Here is a 19,298-nt window from a genome sequence, read left to right as displayed (position 1 = left end):
AAATGGATGATCTAAACACTTTACTTCTATAATGAATGAGAAAGAAAAGACCATTTTTTTTTTCTTTTTGAAGTTACTTGGCTAGTAAATTGCCATCCAATATTCAATCAAACCCAGGTGCAGGTGATTCTCAAGCCGATATTATTCCTGTTAAGCCACACTGTTGATCTTAGGGCAGAGGGGCCCTATAATATATAATAAATGGGCCTTTTAGGAAGATCTATCGGGAAGAAGCATGGAGAATTGGCTGAGGAGGGCAGGAATGACTACTTGGAGGCTATTACAACAGACCCAAGTTGGGACCAGAAAACAAGAAATTGATTTAAGGGGAAATTTGTGGATACCGGTGACTGAGAAGAGATAAATAGATGGAGATTTTGAGTCAGAATGAATGCCAAGGTTTTGAAGCTAAGTTAAAGATGATGAATTCAGAGGTGAGACTTAATTTGAAAGACGGTGAATTTGTTTTATTGACCTGTAAAGTTGACTCTAGATGACCAAGCTGAGTAGGTAGAAATACCTACTCAGAGACCTAAGATGTGTTGGTCATCTCCAAAGGGGCAATGGCTGAAGTTAGAAGAGTGAGAGAGATGTTGTAGAGAGGAAAGATGAACGAACAAAAGGCTTTAAGGAACATTCACAATTAGAAGACAAAAAGAGGAATTTAAATCAATGAAGAGGACAGACATCTAGATATATATCTGAAGGAAATGAAATCACTATCTCAAGAGACATCTGCACCCCCATGTTCATCGCAGCATTATTTACAATAGCCAAGACATGGAAACGATCTAGGTCTGTCCATCACAGATGAATGGATTGAAAAAAATGTGGTGTATATGCCCAGTGGCATATTCTTCGGCTGTAAAAGAGAAGGAAATCCTGCCATTTGCAATAACACATATGAAACTTGAGGATATTATGCTCACTGAAATAAGTCAGAGAAAGACAAATACTGTATGATCTTATTTATAAGCAGAATGTAAAAAACCCCGAACTTACAAGAACAGAAGAGATCGGTGGTTACCAGAGACAAGGAGTAGAGGGTGGGGCAAAATGGGTGAAGGTGTTCAAAAGGTAGCAGCTTTCAGTTATAAGATAAACAGGTTCAGGGATGTAATGTACAACATGGTGACTATAGTCAACAATACTGTATTACATATTTAAAGTTGCCAAGAGAGGAGATCTTTATGTTCTCACACACACAAAAAATTGTAACTGTGTGCATGGAGGGATGTTAACTGAACTTAATAGGGTGATCATTTCACAATATATACATACATCAAATCATTATATTGTATACTGTAACTTATACAATGTTATGTGTCAAAAATATCTCAAACTGGGTGTGGGGGGGGGGCACAAAACCAGAATATCATTTTATCTTGGAGTTCAAACTATAAGAAGGGAGAGGTTATTCATTGGATGTTTTGGGTGATTAAGTTTGACCATGTTGAAGAGAGAATTCTGGTAGAATGGTTGGTTGGGTTAATTACCCAGGAGGAAAAGGAATTATGAGAATATAGGTTACCCTTTGGATAAATTGAGAATGAAAAGAAAGAGGGAAAAAGAGTATTGGAGTACGAAAGATCTTACTGAGATACTAAAGTGAGGGGTAAGTAAATGGAAGACATATAACCGAACAAGAAGCCTCATTAGTGGTGGGGTGAGATGACAAGGTAGGTCTTACAATGTAGGAGAGGTAGCAGATAAAATTTGGAATAATTGTTGTGGGAAATGATATAGGAGGTTATAAAGATGCATGAAGGAGTTGTCAAGTAATAGTAACAAAGTTCAGTTGAAGTTTCATCACCCGAAGTTTGGTCAGGACCCACTTTCTTTGGTTTTGTGGGTTTTCTTGTTTTCTAGTAATGTCTGGCAGTGCAGGGGTGGAAACAAAAATGTGGGTACACCTCAGCATTAGGACTTTCCACTACTGGAATGATGGGTGGCCAAGGATTCCAAAAAGGCATTGTGGCAAATGAGAGCAACCTGGATGCAAACCATGGTGGTAGAGTCAAGCGGCAGCAGTTGTGTAGCAGCTACAGAGAAGCTGGGGAGAGGATGACTGTGGGAAGTGGGAGGCATTCAGGATGGAAGGTAGAACCCAGGAAAAGTAAAATAGGTGTATCTGAAGGTCAACATTCTAAGAGAAATGTCTGGGAGAAGAAAATGAAATGAAGTAGTAGAAATATTTGCCCAGAATTGTTGTTGGGAAAGAGCTGAAGAATAAAATGAAATAGTAAATTAGTGAAATTTAAAGAGCAAAAGGGATGTGTGACAATAATGACAGATGTGAAGAACTGGCATGAAGATGAAGAGATTTGGGGAGGAGTTCTTGGAGCACATGGAGTACCCCGATTGTTTCTGATTCAGCCATGATGGGCTGTGTGAAATTGGAAACTGGGGGAAGAGGATCAGCATTGATGTATCAATCATTTAGGGCTCAGAAAATAGCAGGCTGGAAGTCACAAAGTTTGACTTTAAGAAGCCAGACAGTGAGGGCAGGAGACACAACCATATAGGTTTGAGGTGATGGCACCTTTTTAAGAAATCTGAGTGTCCCATCACAGATCTGTCTGAGCATTCACAGAGAGGGTGCCTCTAATTCCCAGACTGTGGACAGCAGATTTGTGGTGACATAGGAGACCCACACTCATATCAAAGTGCCAATGGTCCTAGGAGGAGCTGCTGGGAAGGAAGGGGGTGGGAATATTCATTTCTTCCTCACAAAAGAGACACTTAGCTCTAAATTTTCCCAGTAGGGATAAATCTCTAAGACTCCCCATTGACTTAAATGAACTCAAGAAAGCTGGGATAGGGAGATTTGTTTCTTTTTCATGGGCAACCTAACAAAGACATTGTTTCGGGCTCTTTTCTTACAGCATTGGGGAGGAGCACTGTGAAAGTCAAGACACCATTCCCTCCTAACCCTTCATTTTCAGTCACAAATGACTCTCTTAGTGGTATTCCTTTGGGTTGCCCGTTTTGGTCTGGACAATGAGGTAGATGAATTGGTAAAGAACAGTATAAGAAGTAGGAAATTGTGGACAAACCAAGGGCTTTGACCAAGGCAAGAATTTGGTAGGGCCTCTTACAGCCCTAGCACCAGCTGGCTGACTGGGCTCAACCTTTCTGAGTCTTACTTTCATCATCCCGAGGGTAGAACTTCATGTTCTCTTCTACAATGATAAATATTAGTGGGAATGAACAACCCGCGGGAGTTAGAACAGTGCTGAAGAGTGTTGGACTTAAATTCTACTCCCTAAAAATGGGCATAATCTTGGCAAGTCATTAAACGACTGTGTCTTAGAATTCTCCTCCATAAAATAGGATGGGTTTCCTTCCAACCCCAAAATTTCGGGGTAAGTTTATCAAGAGCTGAGGGAACAGAAACATTTTGAAAGCAGAATTTACAGGTAGAGAAGATTGGAGGAAAACTGAAATAAAAGATACTGTGACTAGTTGGAGCACTAAGAAGCCAAATTTATGCCATCCATGTTTGCATCACAGTGAGTGCTTCTCGTCAGTATGAGAAGCAAGTTTCAAAATGGAAAAAAAAAAAATCAAACCCAGGTCTCTTTCACGTCAAAAGCCGTTATTTTTAACAATGGTACCATTTGGATTAAAAATGATTTCTCTTAGAATTTCTAGAGTAGCAGAAACAGTTTGAAGTGTTTATTTATAGGATGCTTTTAAAAATGATTTCATCATTATCCATTAGTATTTATGTATAGACAGCCTGCAAGATCTTTATATAGCCAAATAGAATTCTTTCTCAAGTGAGATGGCAATGAATGGAAATTAGAAAATTCAGAAGACAAAAATTCTAGTAAAATAAACTATGATAGAATAAATACTATTTTAAAACGCAGTTCTATCCCACGTGCAAATGTAGCTAAGTTAACATTGCTATGGAGACTCTAACCTGTAGATTTCATGACTTGTAACACACGTTCTTCTTAATATTATTCCTCCTTCACCCTGGAGTTGCCCATTTAGTATTCATTTACATTTTTTTTCTGGTTCAGTAAATAATTTTGACTTTCGACACATAGAGTGGAGGGTGTAATGCCTAGTAAAATGGTTAAGACTTTTTTGTACGTGTATTGTTAGAATGAGCTTGTCTTTGAGCCTTGTAAGTTAGAAGTGACCTGGGCTGGAACACTTCCACTCAGGAGCTTATTTTAGCAGTGGTTTTCACTTATAGGTCCACTCTGTAAATCCCTTTTTTCCATCTACTTCTTCAATCCCAAATGATTCTTCGGTATTCCTGGGTTTAGCTGTCTTTCCCTACGTGTGTACCTTACTTTTTCCTCCTGTCTTCTTTTACAGAGGTTCTCACCTATTGCCAAAACATGACAAAAAAGTATTTAAAGTTTTTTTTAATCTTTTTTAAAAAAGATTTTATTTATTTATTTGACAGAGAGAGAGAGAGAGAGAACATAAGCAGGGGGAGCAGTAGGGACAGAGAGAGAGAAAAAAAAATGGGCTTCCCTTTGAGCAGGGAGCCCACCTTGGGGCTCATCCCAGGAGCCTGGGATCATGACCCGAGCTGAAGGCAGATGCTTAACTGACTAAGCCACCCAGGCACCCCCGACAAAAAAGAATTTTAATTATTTCCCATTTGGAATCCTTCAATTGATCTTAGATTTATATTGTTTAATGTACAATCATGTTTTTTCTTTATTTATATCCTCAGTCATAATGGGAGACAAAGGGAAAACATCTGGCTGTGAAAAAAAAGTTTTTTGTAGGATCTAGGCTGGAGAGACATGGTATAGAAACTTACATGGTCACCCAAGAATTTTAAGTGGTTTGGAAAGCTTTATCATTCAGGGTTCTCCTGCAACATGCTTCACAACCAGCACCATTAGTTAAAAGATTGCCCCAAGGAAGATTTCCTATTTTTTTTTTAAATTTTTTTTTTTTAAATTTGACAGACAGAGATCACAAGTAGGCAGAGAGGCAGGCAGAGAGAGAGGAGGAAGCAGGCTCCCCACTGAGCAGAGAGCCCGATGTGGGGCTCGATCCCAGGACCCTGAGATCATGACCTGAGCTGAAGGCAGAGGCTTTAACCTACTGAGCCACCCAGGTGCCCCGGTTTCCTATTTTATAAACAGGAAAATTGACACAGAATTAAGTATCCTGGTTAAAACTATGGGTGGTAGACGCAAAAGCAAGGAAAATTTATTTACTTCTCTTGGCCATGTTGCCTCTATCTTTAGGCAGAATACGCAGTACGTTATAACATAGGCAGTCTTGACTGAACTGATTCAGAAAGGCTGTGGGGCCAGTGCTCATAGTTGCAGAAACAACTAAGATCAAGACTCCACAAAGCGCATATACAGAGATGGAACAACAGTGTGTTCTGGGGAGGACTGTGAGTAGACAGGTCTGTATAATAACAGTTGGTCACGGCAGCAACAAGGGCCACAAAGATAAAACAGGAGTAGCCGGAATCTGAGCTTTATTCAGCAACGTGCGTCGTCATTTTCCTTCTGAGAAAAAGTGCAGCCTAATGGGTTACCTTCTCACTTCACAGGGGACGGTGCCGGATGCCTGGGCCTCGAGCTCTGCAAAGCACAGGCCTCGCGAAAAATCAGGGGAGGGATACTTCGATTAAAAAAATCGGTCGTGAAGCCGTTTGAGGATCTGAGCAGAAGGTCCTCTAGGGCACTAGGTAGCAATGCGCGAGCGGGGCTGGGCTGGGCCCGACGTGGAAGGAGAGACCCTGCAACAGCCACCGCGTTCGCAGGACCCTGGCAAGAATCGGCTTTGGAGAGGGTGGAGAAGAGTGCAACCCCGAGAGGGGCCTGCTCCCTTGGGAGGGGAGAAAGCCGGCAACCGCCAGCACCGTGCACTGATTGACGGGTTAAGACCGGGGACCGGAGAAGGGATGGGGCAGGGTGGTGGCATCCTGGAGGCGTGAGGGGGGTTGCCTTGAAGACGGAGGAGTAGGCTGAGACCAGCGCAGCAGGAAAGTGTGAGGGAAAGACCCCTTCCTTTGGCAGCTTCCAATTCGTTTCTGTCAAAGAAGGCCAAATTTCCACGCTGCCCTGCCCCCCTCCGCGCTTTCTGCTGGTCCCCTCGGGTTGCTCCCCAGTGCTGCGGCAGGCGGTGGGGAGGTCCGGGTGAGTGTGCACGCCGGGAGGACGGTGCGGGAAAGAAAAAACGCTCTTTGGCCGCACCTCCCACCCCACCGGCCCTTTGGGAGGCTTTTTTAGTTGAGAAAGAGGACTCTGCCTCTTTAAGGTGGGGAGTAGGCGTCACCTCTGGCCGGGTGACGAACTGGGGCGGGGACCGTGTGGGCGTGTCCATGCAAAGCAGGAGGTGGTGCTGGTGGTGGGCGGTTCCATAGTAAAATGTTAGAAGGAGGGGCGGGGTCAAGGAGGTGCGGCCACTTGGTGGGCGGAGCGCCGGAGGCGGTACCTCTACGGGAAGGCCTGGGAAGGGGAGGAGGAAGCGGCTGGGTTAGTACCATTGCGCGCGTTCCGGGAGGGGGACGAATGACATTCCCTTGGAGGGGGGCGGGCCCTTCCCGGCGGCGGGCCTTGAGCCGAGGCGGGGAGGGGCAGTTCCCATTCCCCCGCCGGGCGGGACGCCGGGGCCGGGGGAGGGGGCACTTCGCCGCTCGCGTCCGAGGCGGGGCCGACGGTACCTTTCGTGGCGCGGTGCGGCTGGGGGAGGGCCGAGGGGAGGGGGAAGGGGCGGGACCGGGAGGGGGGAGCCGGAAAGGGGGAGGCGCCGGCGGACAATGGAGCCTATGTGTGCCTGCGGGAGTGGGACGGCGCCGCCGCCGCCGCTGCCGCCGCCGGGGGGAGACGCTGCGCCGCCGCTGCCGCTGGCCCCGGCCCCGGCCCCGGCCCCCCGGGGCTAAAAGCCGCCCCGGACCGAAGCCCCCTCCCCTACTCCGCTCCTCCTCTCCCCTCCTCCACTCCCGCCTCGGGGGTAAGTGGCACCTCGGGGGGAGGGGGAGGGGAGGACCGGAGCCGGGGGGTTGGGGGACCGGGTTCGCGTCCGCGTGTTTTGAGCGGGTTTGGGGGCAGGGGTAGCCACCGCCGCGGAGAGCCGTGGGAGTGGGGGGGGGGAGGGAGAAAAGGGGCGGGGGTCGAGGTTGCGGATGTAGTGAGTTGAGTCTGGAAACCTGTGGGGGGGGGCGTCTTTTGCCCACCGCTCTGTGAGCGGGGGGAAGAGACCTCGGCATCTCTCGATTTTTTTAGAGGTTGTGTCCCAAGCAGCGCTGGGAGAGGCTAAGTGAGGAGATGGGATGGTCCCAGGGTCCTGGGATGAAGGGGCTTTGGAGGGGCGAGATGGAGAGCTAAATAAGGGAATTCAGGTTGAGTTTGGTGGGGTCTGTAAGACCCCGGAGGTGGATGGAGAGGTAAAGGGGACTTTGCAGGCCACTGACTTGTTGAAGGATGAAGGGAAGTGAAAGCTAAAAAGCATGTATGAGTAGTAAAGGGCTCTAGTAGGTGAGGTGGTGATGTGTAGGTCACTGAGTCATTGTGGGGGTCGTGGACACACCAGTGATTTCCAAAGTGGAACCCTGGTCATTGACCTTTGAAAGTTGCAAAGGCTATTAAGATGTCACTGGTTAGTGTTGGGTGAGCCTGGTGAAATGGAGATATCCTAAGGAACACAACAGCAGGGTTGGTTATTATGTTCAGAGGGAAGGGCCAGAGACCTGTAATATTGTCGCTGGGGGCCTTACCTGAAGGTTCCCAGGCCTGAAGGAGGAGGCCTCAAATCTGTCCTCCAGGGGCCCTGGTCTGTGCTAGAGAGGAGGGACTTAGAGTTTAAATTGCACTCCAGTTGGGGACCGAAAAAGTTAGTAGACAAGGCAAAGAAATGGACATAAAGTATCTATCACTTGGCGGAGAGACTCTAAGATGAGATAGAATTGGTGTGAAGTTAGGCTTTGAGGCAGACTGGCAGTGACTGCAATGGGAAAGTGATTTCGTGGCTGTGTAAAGAGATTCATTTGGGTCAGTGATGTGTAGTGGTTTACTAGCATTTGAAATATACAAGATGTAAGTGTTCATTCTTAGACCAGAGATTTGGACTCTTGTGCACAGAGCACAAAATAATGAATTAGAAGTAGCAGGAAGGATGAATAGTAAAATAGTTGAGAGATGGGGGTTGGGAGGGCAAAAGGATATGGGTGGGTAACAGTCATGTGTGGGTTAAGAACCTTTGACTTCGTGGAGATTCTGCAACATGATCGCTCTATTGATTTTGTTTTTTTGTCTTGATACTACTGATTTGGGAAATTTAGCAAGGAATTAATGTTACTGTGAATAATGTTTTGGTCCTAAGTACAAATTTAAGAAAGATATCCTTATTAACTATTGAAAAAAGACTCAAACTGTTGAAGACAGAGATGAGTTAATAAAAGGAGAAGTTAGTTAGATGATGCAAGGATGCTTTGAAGAATGAGGATTCCACTAATTGGTTGTTTAAATAAGAAGAGAAAATTTAAGGCAGAATTGGGGCAGGGGTAACATTTCACAGTTTTAGGACCGAGGATCTAATGGTATTGAACCATTATAATATTATTTTGTAATAACAGTGTTGAAAGGTGATAATAGTTCCACAAGATATGGTAGATAGATAAGGAGCTCATTGACTAAAAGATGAAGGAACAATTCCACACTGTTCTCTTCTTAGAAGGCAATTTGTATGTAACGTAGCTTTTGAGCTCAGGATCCCTGACTTGGATTTTTAGATGACTAGCATTGGTGAAAAAGTACTTATGTACATTGGAATTTATTCTATGAGATATTTGCTTTTGTGAATCAAAAGAAGATGCTTTCTGGCTTATAGGGGTTAAAAAAAAAAAAAAAAAAAAAAAGGAAGAGGTGTCCCAAGCATTATAATCAACTAAATATTTGCTCATGATGATTTGGTATAATGGGTAGAGCCTTGAACTTGGAATCAGGAAACTGGCTCTCCCATTGACTTATAGGACTTTGAACCAATCTTTTGTATTTATCATCCAGTTTTCCCGTTTATGAAGTGGTGAGACCACTGCCCTAACCACTCATAACCCATTGCAGCACTTAACAAGTGAATACCTCTCTGCGAAGTGCTTTGAACGTGTCTGAGAATGAGACATGATGTAGCCCAACTTTTTTCTCCCTTCTAAAAGATTACTCTGTCTCAAGAACAGACCAGATTCAGCCTTTGTAACAATTATGGCAGTATAGTTGATCAAGGAGTGAAAAGGAGTACCTTATACATCCATCTTGTCCTATCGTTTGGGTTTTGGTTTTCTACTAATATTGAAAGGTGATAACTCTTCCCCATTTAGTAGGAAGTTAGTTGTAGTGATGACAATTGTGGAATGTAAGAAAAAGTCCCCATGGAAGAGTAGGAATATACGTGCTGTGAATGCTCACCTAGGCAGATGCCCATCCTAAATTTTAGTGACCTTGGACATGTTACTTGGCTTCGTGGTGCCTTAATTTTCTTCCAGCTATGAAGTAATGTTGGTAGAATAACTTACTTGTCTGTCTGCCCTGGTGATTATGATGTTAGAATCTGTAGGAACTTTATTTGTTTTAGAACAACTTTATTTGTTCTTAACCTCCTATTTCCTACATATCCCTTTGGCAACCTAATGAAGTGTAAGACCTCTTTCAAGACTTGGGTTTTTAAAATGCATAAAATGGAACACAATAGTCTTATAAGTGACATGGTAACAGTTAACAAAATATTAAACAATTATGATACAGTAATTTATATGCTTCTTTCTAACCTATTAAATAACAGAGCATAGCTGTAGTCCTCACCATACTGTAATTTTGAAGTAGGGATGAGTATAAACATTTTGTTGGGATATCAGCAACAAGTATAATGCCACGTGGAAGTGTCCTGTGGTGCGTCTTGGTGACAGTCACAGGATTGCTAATACTACCTACCACTGATTGTTCCCTCCCTTCACAATTGAAGGCAGTGCAAACTTTTGCTAGAGGTGAATGAGTGCGAGTGAAGATGGAAGTTTTCCCCAGTAAGTTCACAGCTACCACAAAGTCTCTCCGTAGACCCCATGCGAGCCAGTGGATCCCATATCAAGAACTCCTGCTCTAGACCAACAGAGTTTTGAAAGTTAAAGTATCTTCTGGCCACTTGCATTTTAGGCTTTTGCAATATTTTTTCAGCATCTCCATCATGCTGAACACAAGGACATAAAGAAGATAGGAAGTAAAAGTTCATTTTGCCACCTGTTGGTGACTGTTCTTGGTCGTGGAGAAAGTTCAAAGCAATGATTAGCAGGAGGCTTTTGTGTCTAGTGGTTTTGCTTTTCTAATAAACAACCCTGGCTTCAGTGGGATGGATTTGGGCTGTACTGCTCCATCTTGCATTTTGAGTTTTAGTGGTTTTGCCTTCCTTCCCCATTTCTGACCTAATTATTTTCTCACTGTTCCTTCCAAATACTGTTTTGGCCACAGAGCACTGGGGAATGGGTGGTTTTCTTTGCAATCGGTGAATTGGGGTATGAACTTCTCTATTCTTCTCACCCCCGTAGGACTGAATGTGGGGCTAGCTGGTGTCACTCCACTTTGACCTAAAAATTCCCTTCAGTTTGGGAGGCAGAGCTCATTCTTGGAAAGTTCTTCTGTGTCCCAATGTAGAAGAGAGAGCAGATTGGACATCTTGAAAGGTGAGGAACCTGATGATGAACATACGACTTCTGTGATTCACCTGAATATTTTGGATTTTTTGTTTGTTTCTGTAGGGTCTCTTGTAAGTTAAAACTACATTTGTTCATTATTTTAGCAGTTCCCAGGGCAAAGGTCATGAAGTTAAATGCAAGTCAAAAGTGTAAGCATAGTTGCCTTCCGTTTTTCTGACCTTCTGCACTAGCTCACCTCATAGGAAAGGCAGGTGGTAGGAAGTTAAACAGGTATTTTAGCATGTCTTCATTGATTTGTGTAAATGCAAGGCAAGGGTAGCAAAACTTAAGCTCCACACTCATTATAATCCCTGAATCACCCAGCATTTATTGAGTTTCTTTTGGGTGTTGGGGCTAAGATGACGACCCTTTCCTCAGGGCGCTCTCTGTCTACACATAACAGAGATACAGTTTTTCAAGTGTTAACAATAGCACTGTTGACTACAGTGCTATAGGGCCCCAGAGGACATTCCTAGGGACAGTCGGGAATCAAGGAGAATTTCACAAAGAAGGGACATTTGTGCTGAAATTTTACTTTGGGTGGCCATTATTCTAAATGATAGAAATTCATTTTTGAACCATTAACTTTTGTCAAGACTCTTTAGTTTGATACAAGTTACTTGCCTGCTTCAGGTTTGTTAGCTTGAAGGACAATAGAGGCATTCCAACCCCTCGAGGATGAAAACATGCATTAGTATTTTGTATGGACCAGGGTTTTCTGTACATGCATATATGCGTTGTATAGATTTTTCCTCCACATGTTGGGGAATGATTGTTCTTCCCATTGTGTACTTTTGCTGAGAGGAAGCTGTTAGAAGTTGGCATGCCAGAAGTTAAGAATGAGCTCGGAATGGAATCCTGTGGCCTTTTAGTTCCACATTCTAAGTTTGATACTCTGCCTTTTATGGAGTAGTGGTCATAGCATAGAAAATGAACTTCATTAAACATGACACAGTTGTAATAAACTTGACTTCTTAGAGCAGGAAAGTGGGAAAGGATCATCAGAAGAATGAAATTGGAATCGTAGAGGTGATTCTGAGCTTGGTCAGATTAATCTGTGAATTTATTTACTACTTTGTGGCAACCTTATAGAGTCTCCTTTGAAAGATTCCGAAATAATTTGGCCTTAGGACAATCTGGAACTTGGTTCTTCCTTGCAATTTCAGAACTATAAAATCTGGGCAAAGGATGAGGCTCACGGTTATAATTCTGTTTTACGAGGACTAATGTTAAAAATTGTCCTGCTTGACCAGTAGCTTATTGTTTTCTTACTCATCTAGGCCCGTTCAGTATAGCATTTGCACACAGTAGGCACTCAGTCACAGGAAATCACCTGGCCAGGTTGTTCAGCCCCACATTCTCACAAAAGCATGTGAAAATGCCTCTCCTTGCTGAGTGCTTGTTGTGCAGAGTGAGGGTTCAGAGGAGGGAAGGCTGCAACTGAGTTCACTCCGTGAATTCAAGAGCATATCTGCAGGTTTGTCTCTTTCTCCTTCCCCGTCAGCTCCAGTTCCCTGCACTAACAAGGAATGGGCAGAAGCAAAAATGTGAGGTGTTTTTTTTTTTTTTATCCCTACTCAATGCCCAGAAATCTAGAAAGTAGAAACATTGATTTTATTTGCCCTTAGTATTTCCCAGTCTCTGAAAATAAAATGTGCATTTGGGGAGGAGGGAAAGTCTCAGGGACCTTGAGATGTCTACAGATTGGCTAATAAACTCTTTAAAAATTGGAAGCTGATTCCCTTTACATGGGAGATGACAACTGCCTCTTAATCGCGCATTCTAGAATACATAGGAAATCTGCTCTTAAGATATTCAGTAGCAAGATGTATAGTTGATTTTCTTTTAAAGCCATTTAGAGATTTTTCTTCTTTATCCTCATCCAGGTGAGGGGACCTTTGAGAAGGGGGTTCCTGAACTCCTCCACCTCCTCACCTCCAGGATGAGCACTGCAGTATCGTGACCCTTGGGGTTTTGGTGAGTAGTCTGATGATGGATTGTAGCACTAGAGAGCTTTGCTGGCTTAAAAAGATGAGCTTGGGGAAAAGCTTCCAACTTTTATTCAAGAGATATTTTTTGAGCGAGTACCACATGCCAGGTGCTATAGGAAGTGCTGGGAATATAGGTATGGACAGATCACTCTTGGTCCCTGCCTTCCATTTCTGAAGATGAAATTCTGAAGCCAGGATTTCATTCATTTGGCAAAAATATTCAGACTCAAGATGGAGGCTTGAGGTGAGGGAGAGGCTTGTCGGGAATGATGCCCGTTTTTGTGGCATGAGCAGCTGGGTACCATTTACCACGGTGTGGAAGACAGAAGGACAAACACTTTGGGGAGGCAGGCTATCTGGAGATGAATTGCTGGCCCATCTTGTTAAGTCTGACATCTAGGAAGATGCCCAGGTGGCATTTGTGGGTTCAGGTCCACAGGGCAGAAGCTGAGCTGGGGACGGGAAACTGGGAGTGGTTGGCATGGAGAAAGCTTACCGAACAAGAGGAGGAAAGACCCCAGGATGGAGTCCCGAGGACCTCAGAGTTATAGACATCGCATAGAGAAGGGGCCAGCACAGGGAGCACACAGAGAGTGACTGGAGAGGCGGGAGGAGATCTAGGGAAGTGGGGCACCATGGAAACCGAAAGAGGAGAGTTTCAAGAAGGAAGTGATCAGCTGGCAGTCTACAAGATGGAGTAAGATGAGGTTAGAGCAGTGGCCAGGGGTGACCTGAACCAAAATAGTGGTTTCTGTGATCCGGATAGGGGTAGAGGGGGGGAAGTTGGTTTAAAAATGGCGAAAGGGTGAACGGCAAGTAAGGAAGTAAAGACTGTGTGCTTGTCAACCCTGGAGAGACTTGGCTCTGGAAGGGAATAATAGCATGCTAGAGCTGGGCTTTGTTTTCCTGTAATTTTTTTGTTTTTTTCTCAATGCTGGAAGAGACTATTCCATGTCCAAGCAGTGGTTGGAAATATGCTGGAGATGGCAGGGAAGGCCAAAAGAGAGAGAGAGAGAGCTCTCAGAAAGCTAGAAGGGATGGGGCCTACACCACCCATGGTGGGACTGACCTCTGGGGAAAAGGGGGCTGTTTTGTCTGTTTCAATAATAGAGAAGAAGGAGAGGGCTAGGTACTAGGAAAATGGGTTTGCAGTTTTGGTGCTGAGCATGTCACGTCCTACTTGGTGACTTCTTTTCTTGTTAAGCCTGAGCAAGCCATGCACTGACAGAAGGGAGGGCGGGAAGGAAGGGGACAGTTGGAGATAACAAGATATGAAATGACAGTGGGCAGGATAAGCAAGTGAGCTAGAGAATGGTAGTCATCCCAGCAGTAGTTCACCCACACGCTGGTACTGTGCTGCTAAGCATTTGATTTTGCACACTGGCTCCCCTTGTCCCTGGAGTCCCTATCTTGACAGGCACTGGAGTGATAAAGAGCACAGCCCGGTTACGCGGCCCTGTGCCAGCTCTCCCACACACTGGGGTCTGGCTAACTCAGAGATGACCCACCTTGCTTGGGCAGACAGCTGAACATTTCAGAGGCTCAGTTTCCTTATCTCTGAGATAGGGAGAATAGGGGCACCTGCCTCCTGGTGCTGTGGTCAGTGAGCTTAGTACGAAGGGACTTAAAAGAGTGCCTGACCCCTAGTTAGGAAGAATTTTATATAGCGTCTAAGAAGGAAAGGGAGTTGAATAAATAGATATTAAAGTTAGGAGATTTCTTTGTAGCAGAGGACAAAATCTGTGTGTTTCTCTAATGAAGGCCTCTTCGGTGGAAGAGCTTTTCCCATTCTTAAAGTAAAATGGTTGAGCCTACCCTGTAAATGTAGGAGCCCGAGAGCCTAATTTGAGTCTTTGGAACTATATCATAAGACACCAGGCGGATTTTTTTTTTTTTGCTCAGCTTAGGCCAAGGCTAGGGTAACTTCCTCCAACAACTCCCTAGATCAAGGGTTGAAACCCTAGATTTTGTTGCCCATCTCTCTGTGAGTCCACATGCTTGTTTCAGCCTTCTGCACAGTCCACCCATAAAGTCATGGTAAGAAGATGGCCTTGAGGAAGAGCAGGATCGGGGCAAACCTGGGAGAGCACCCGCCTTCTGCTCATGTGCGCTCTGGCCACTCATCTGTACAGGCCTGTTGATCAAGCTTGAGCAACTCGCGAGAACAAGAGACTGGTTGTAGGAGTACTTTGAAATTAAAGAGTTGTATGCTCACAGTATCATTAGAAATCATCGTTGCTATTGGCTCATTAGAAATGCCTGGCAGACTGAGGCAATTTGATAGTTGTAATATGTTCAGAGTTCCTTTGGAAAAAGAGTGCAACACAAATGCCAGGTGTTTCTGTTCTGGGAGAAGCTGGGTAAATCACAGAGGGTCCAACCACATCTTAGTACATCACGCTGACGATTATAGACAAGCCAAAGAACTTTAAAACAAGATTCCTGTCTTCAAAGAACAAAGTCTATGTAGGGAGATGAAACATACACATAGGACTATTCAGTATGACATATGATTGAGTGCTAGAATGTGTGATGCAGACAGAAAGTACCAGAAGTTACAGAAGAGGACTATCTAGGTGGTGACTGCTTTTCTGTTCCTGAGGTAAATGTTTTCTGATGGCTTTGTCCATGCAAGATTCATTTGCTACTTCTGTTTTTCCAGTGATTCCTGATGTTTAGTGAGAGGTTATGAAATGGTTTATGATCACATATGTCAAACTTGACAACCACGATCAATTTTATAGTTTAAACTGAAAAAGAAAAAGGAAAAAGCTGAAGGGGGGGTGGATAAAAATACAACCTTAAGTGTAATCGAGACAAAAATTGTGTTTTAGGATGTTTTCTCCTAAGGTCGGCATAGGAACATTCCATAACATTTTATTCTAGTTCTTTTTCCTGACTTCTTCACTTAAAAAGAAAAAAATGTAATCTGGCACACTGACAACTTCTGTAAATTCCTGTTGCAAATTTCCAAATGAAGAAAGAGACATTTAGCACTTGACAGCGATCCTACTCAGTGCCAAAACCTGGGCTAGAGCTCCCAGAACTTAGTCCAGTTCTGGAGTCTCTCAAAGGGTATGTAAGCTGAACCTGAACCTGAGTTCCTGCTAACTCCCTTTGGTCCTTCAGCCAAGAATCTTACATCTTGTCTCCTCCTTTGGTCCCATACCTCAGCAGCAAGATAGCAGAAGGTGGGGAGGGAGCTGAGGGAGACAGTGGTTACCAGAAAGCCATGTTGGACCTACCCTGGAAGGAGAAGGGACTGAAAGCATATCTAGTCTAGGCTTCCTTAAGTAAAGGGCTTTCTCATTTGTTCTCTGGCTAGGTTTGGGAATATTTTCTTGACCTTTATGCTTCAAATTAGCCTTGCAAATTGGCTCAGAAAACATCTTAGCTTTCGGAGATGTTCTTTTACTTTCAGCATTATGGATCATTCCCATGCTTCCCCATGCCTAGGGTCCCCCTCATTAAACAGTGAGAATGCAAGACACATCCTTGGCATAATTTAATAGAGAGATCATGGAAGTCAGGGGGCAGAACTGATTGTACTTGGTGTTGGCTCAACAGCTGATTTCAGAAGTAGCTCCTCCAGTGTCCCACTTCAAGGCCCTGAGAATAGAAACATAGATTTATTTGTTTCGTGGTTTGAATTAGGATGGGTTTGTTACATTTCATTGCCATTGTTGGCCATCTGAGGTGAAGGACCAGATAGTAGCTTTGGATTTGGAGTACCCTATAGTTTCAAGGCATGGTTTTGAGAAAAGAAAAACCCAGGTGTTTGATGGGTTTGTATTTGGAAGTAGAGAGATGGAAGGGAGAATATGTGGCTGAAGACAAAATGTTTCCCTCACCTGCTTACAAACACTGGGTCCACGCTACAAGGCAGGAGGCTAGTGTGCCTGGCAGAAAGTCTTTTCACTCTCCCGGGGCCTTAGTGTCAGAGCACAGACACCACTGCTCCTTGAACCCCGCTGGAAGCTGAGGAGCAACCCAGCGGCTGCACTGTCCAGCTGGCTAGTGCCTTACCTTCGATCCTGTTGTAAGGGTGTTTTATGTCTTTTGTGTTTTTGATCCCAACTCTTTTTGGGTGGCCTTTTCCCGTAGTGTGCCCTGGAGATGCGAGATTTCCCTTTGGCAGCAGGAGGCACACCCCCAGAGAATGCTGGAGCTGCAAGGGGAAAGGACCCACTTCCACAGCAGAGAAAAACAAAGAGGAAAAAGGCATACAGGTGGCCAGCACTAAGGGACGCCCCCAGCGAGCAGCGGGCCACTGCCACTGCCCTCAGCAGCTCTTTCTGCTGCTGCCCGAGAGGAACTCGGTGAGCCCATCCCTGTCTGTGACTGCAAGCTCAGGATTTCAATCAATGCATTCCAGTAACCCTAAAGTGAGGAACTCTCCGTCAGGAAACACACAGAGGTAAGGGCTGCGGCCTGCCCAGCTGCCCGTGGGGGGAGTGTCAGAGGTGGACCTCGAACACTCATTAAGGGCACAGTGTGTTGAAGTGGAAGAAATGGGGGAAAGGAAGAGAAAACAGGCGAGTCAACAGGCTACAGTGCAGTCAGACTTTCGGACAGCACTTTGCCCGTTGTTCCCTAACTGCGCCCCTTTGCCATCCCTCCCCCTTCACCAAAGCACAAGGGAAGGGACCTTAGAATCCACCCGGTATGGTGGGTGTACTAACCCTGGCATGTGAGGAAACCGAGGCCTGGGATGGTGAGGAGGCCTAAGGTCCTAGGATGTCCCCACTGGCCCCCAGTCCCCCACTGTGAAGCTTTCTCCTGCATTCCACAGTACTGAAATTGATTTTTTTTTAAAAGATTTTATTTATTTATTTGATACAGAGAGAGAGATCACAAGTAGGCAGAGAGGCAGATAGAGAGAGAGAGAGGGATGCAGGCCCCCCCCGCTGAGCAGAGAGCCCAATGTGGGGCTCAATCCCAGGACCGCAGGACCATGACCTGAGCCAAAGGCAGAGGCCTAACCCACCAAGCCACCCAGGCGCCCTTGAAATTGATGGTTTTTAAAGAACTTTTCCCTCCTCCCTTGGGGCACCCGTGAGCACATATGCCCTGGTGTGTGGTACTGCTTGTTGGAGGGATTCGTATCTGGGAGGGTTTCCCTAACCTGCCACTCACCAGCAGGTTTCCTCTCCTGCCCTCTGGGCCCTGCTGTATTTTCCAGCAGGGAAGCTAGGCTCTCGTTACAGCTGTTCCTTGTGGTCAGCCAGGGGATGGATAGTATTTTGATCTTAACGATGCCTGTTTGTTTACTCTGAGCTAGTCTTAGTGTGAGAGTCACTTCTCTATGTACATAGAAACCATTGTCCTTTATTGACAGAAGCCCTAGAGATGGGTCCCCATGTGACTCTAGGGTTCCCGAGACCTGGCAGGCCACTCTGCCTGAGCCTCCTCTGGGTTAGTTAGTGCCTAGCACTGAGAAGAGAGCAGGGTTGGAGGGAGCGGGGAAGGAACTGAGGTGAAAGGTAGGGCGGGTACTCAGTCCTCTGTGTCTCCTTGACCTACTCTAAAAATTGCTTCTCCCTGATTTGGGCTGACCGGCTGCATCCGGCATCTGATCTCCCTTTATTATTTGTCTCTTTTAGTAGCCCTAAGTCAAAGCAGGAGGTGATGGTCCGTCCCCCTACAGTGATGTCCCCATCTGGAAACCCCCAGCTGGATTCCAAATTCTCCAATCAGGGTAAACAGGGGGGCTCAGCCAGCCAATCCCAGCCATCCCCCTGTGACTCCAAGAGTGGGGGCCATACACCTAAAGCACTCCCTGGCCCAGGTGGGAGCATGGGGCTGAAGAATGGGGCTGGAAATGGTGCCAAGGGCAAGGGGAAAAGGGAGCGAAGTATTTCCGCCGACTCCTTTGATCAGAGAGATCCTGGGACTCCAAACGATGACTCTGACATTAAAGGTATGTCTATAAGATCTTTGAGACTCAGAGGGAAGTAGGCGTTCCCGAGGGAAGGCCCCTGACGTTGGTGGGTGCCGGAGAGCCTAAGAGCAGCCAAGTGGGGAGAGTAGGTATCAGATTCAGGAGCTCACCTCACAGCTTATTAAGATGGGACTGTTCCTTCTCGTTTTCCTACTGACTGAAGAGCAGTCGGGAACCACCCTGTCGAGGAGTCCTTGCTCTTGAAGATGCACATGATTCGGGGATTATGGGCGGATGTTCCACGGCCCTCACCATGTTCTTAAGGGTATTTCTGGCCTCCCTGTTATTTCTTCTTCACCATCAAGCCCCAGTTTGTGTCCGCCAGGGGCCCACACTGGAGCAGTTCTCCAGGCCTCTCCTCCTCTTCTCTGTCAGATTCGCCCTCTAAGACTTGGGGTCTGTACTCTTTGGCCACCACTCTGCCAGAGCTATAGTGACAAGAGGAAGCGCTGGCACCCGTGGGGTTTGTCACAGCTGATTCCTGTGTGGCTGGACTGGGTGGCTACATGTGCTAGAAACAGGGGAGGCAGCAAAACCCGGCCAGCTGGGAAAAAGGTGGGGCCAGGGGCTATGACTTCTGTTGTTTTTCCTCCTACTATAAAACCAAAAATCTTAACTATAGGCCAGAGCATGAAGTTGCATTCCAGGAGTGGAAGTGCGACACCCTCCCCCACCAGTCCAAATTAGA

General features: G+C 45.5%; 1 protein-coding gene across 8 annotated transcripts in view; it reads left to right on the top strand.

The window, feature by feature from the left end:
* Positions 1 to 19,298, top strand: part of BCL9 (BCL9 transcription coactivator) — an 84,066-nt gene that overhangs the window by 52,913 nt on the left and 11,855 nt on the right. For 2 of the 8 annotated variants that reach the window (XM_047725346.1, XM_047725339.1), the window contains exons 1-5: positions 6,735 to 6,951; positions 10,532 to 10,666; positions 12,565 to 12,655; positions 16,774 to 17,086; positions 18,273 to 18,589. In XM_047725346.1, coding sequence (XP_047581302.1) covers positions 17,034 to 17,086; positions 18,273 to 18,589 — 370 coding nt within the window. In that variant the 5' untranslated portion in view covers positions 6,735 to 6,951; positions 10,532 to 10,666; positions 12,565 to 12,655; positions 16,774 to 17,033. Of the gene's footprint in view, positions 1 to 6,453; positions 6,474 to 6,734; positions 6,952 to 10,531; positions 10,667 to 12,200; positions 12,226 to 12,564; positions 12,656 to 12,735; positions 13,377 to 16,773; positions 17,087 to 18,272; positions 18,590 to 19,298 lie in introns of those variants that run through there. The other 6 variants (XM_047725340.1, XM_047725342.1, XM_047725343.1 and 3 more) reach the window with 5 other exon arrangements.

Source organism: Lutra lutra, chromosome 4, assembly GCF_902655055.1.
Source record: "Lutra lutra chromosome 4, mLutLut1.2, whole genome shotgun sequence".
Lineage (NCBI taxonomy): Eukaryota > Metazoa > Chordata > Mammalia > Carnivora > Mustelidae > Lutra > Lutra lutra.
The sequence above is the reverse complement of the archived record's forward strand: the minus strand, read 5'-3'. Positions and strand labels throughout refer to the sequence as shown.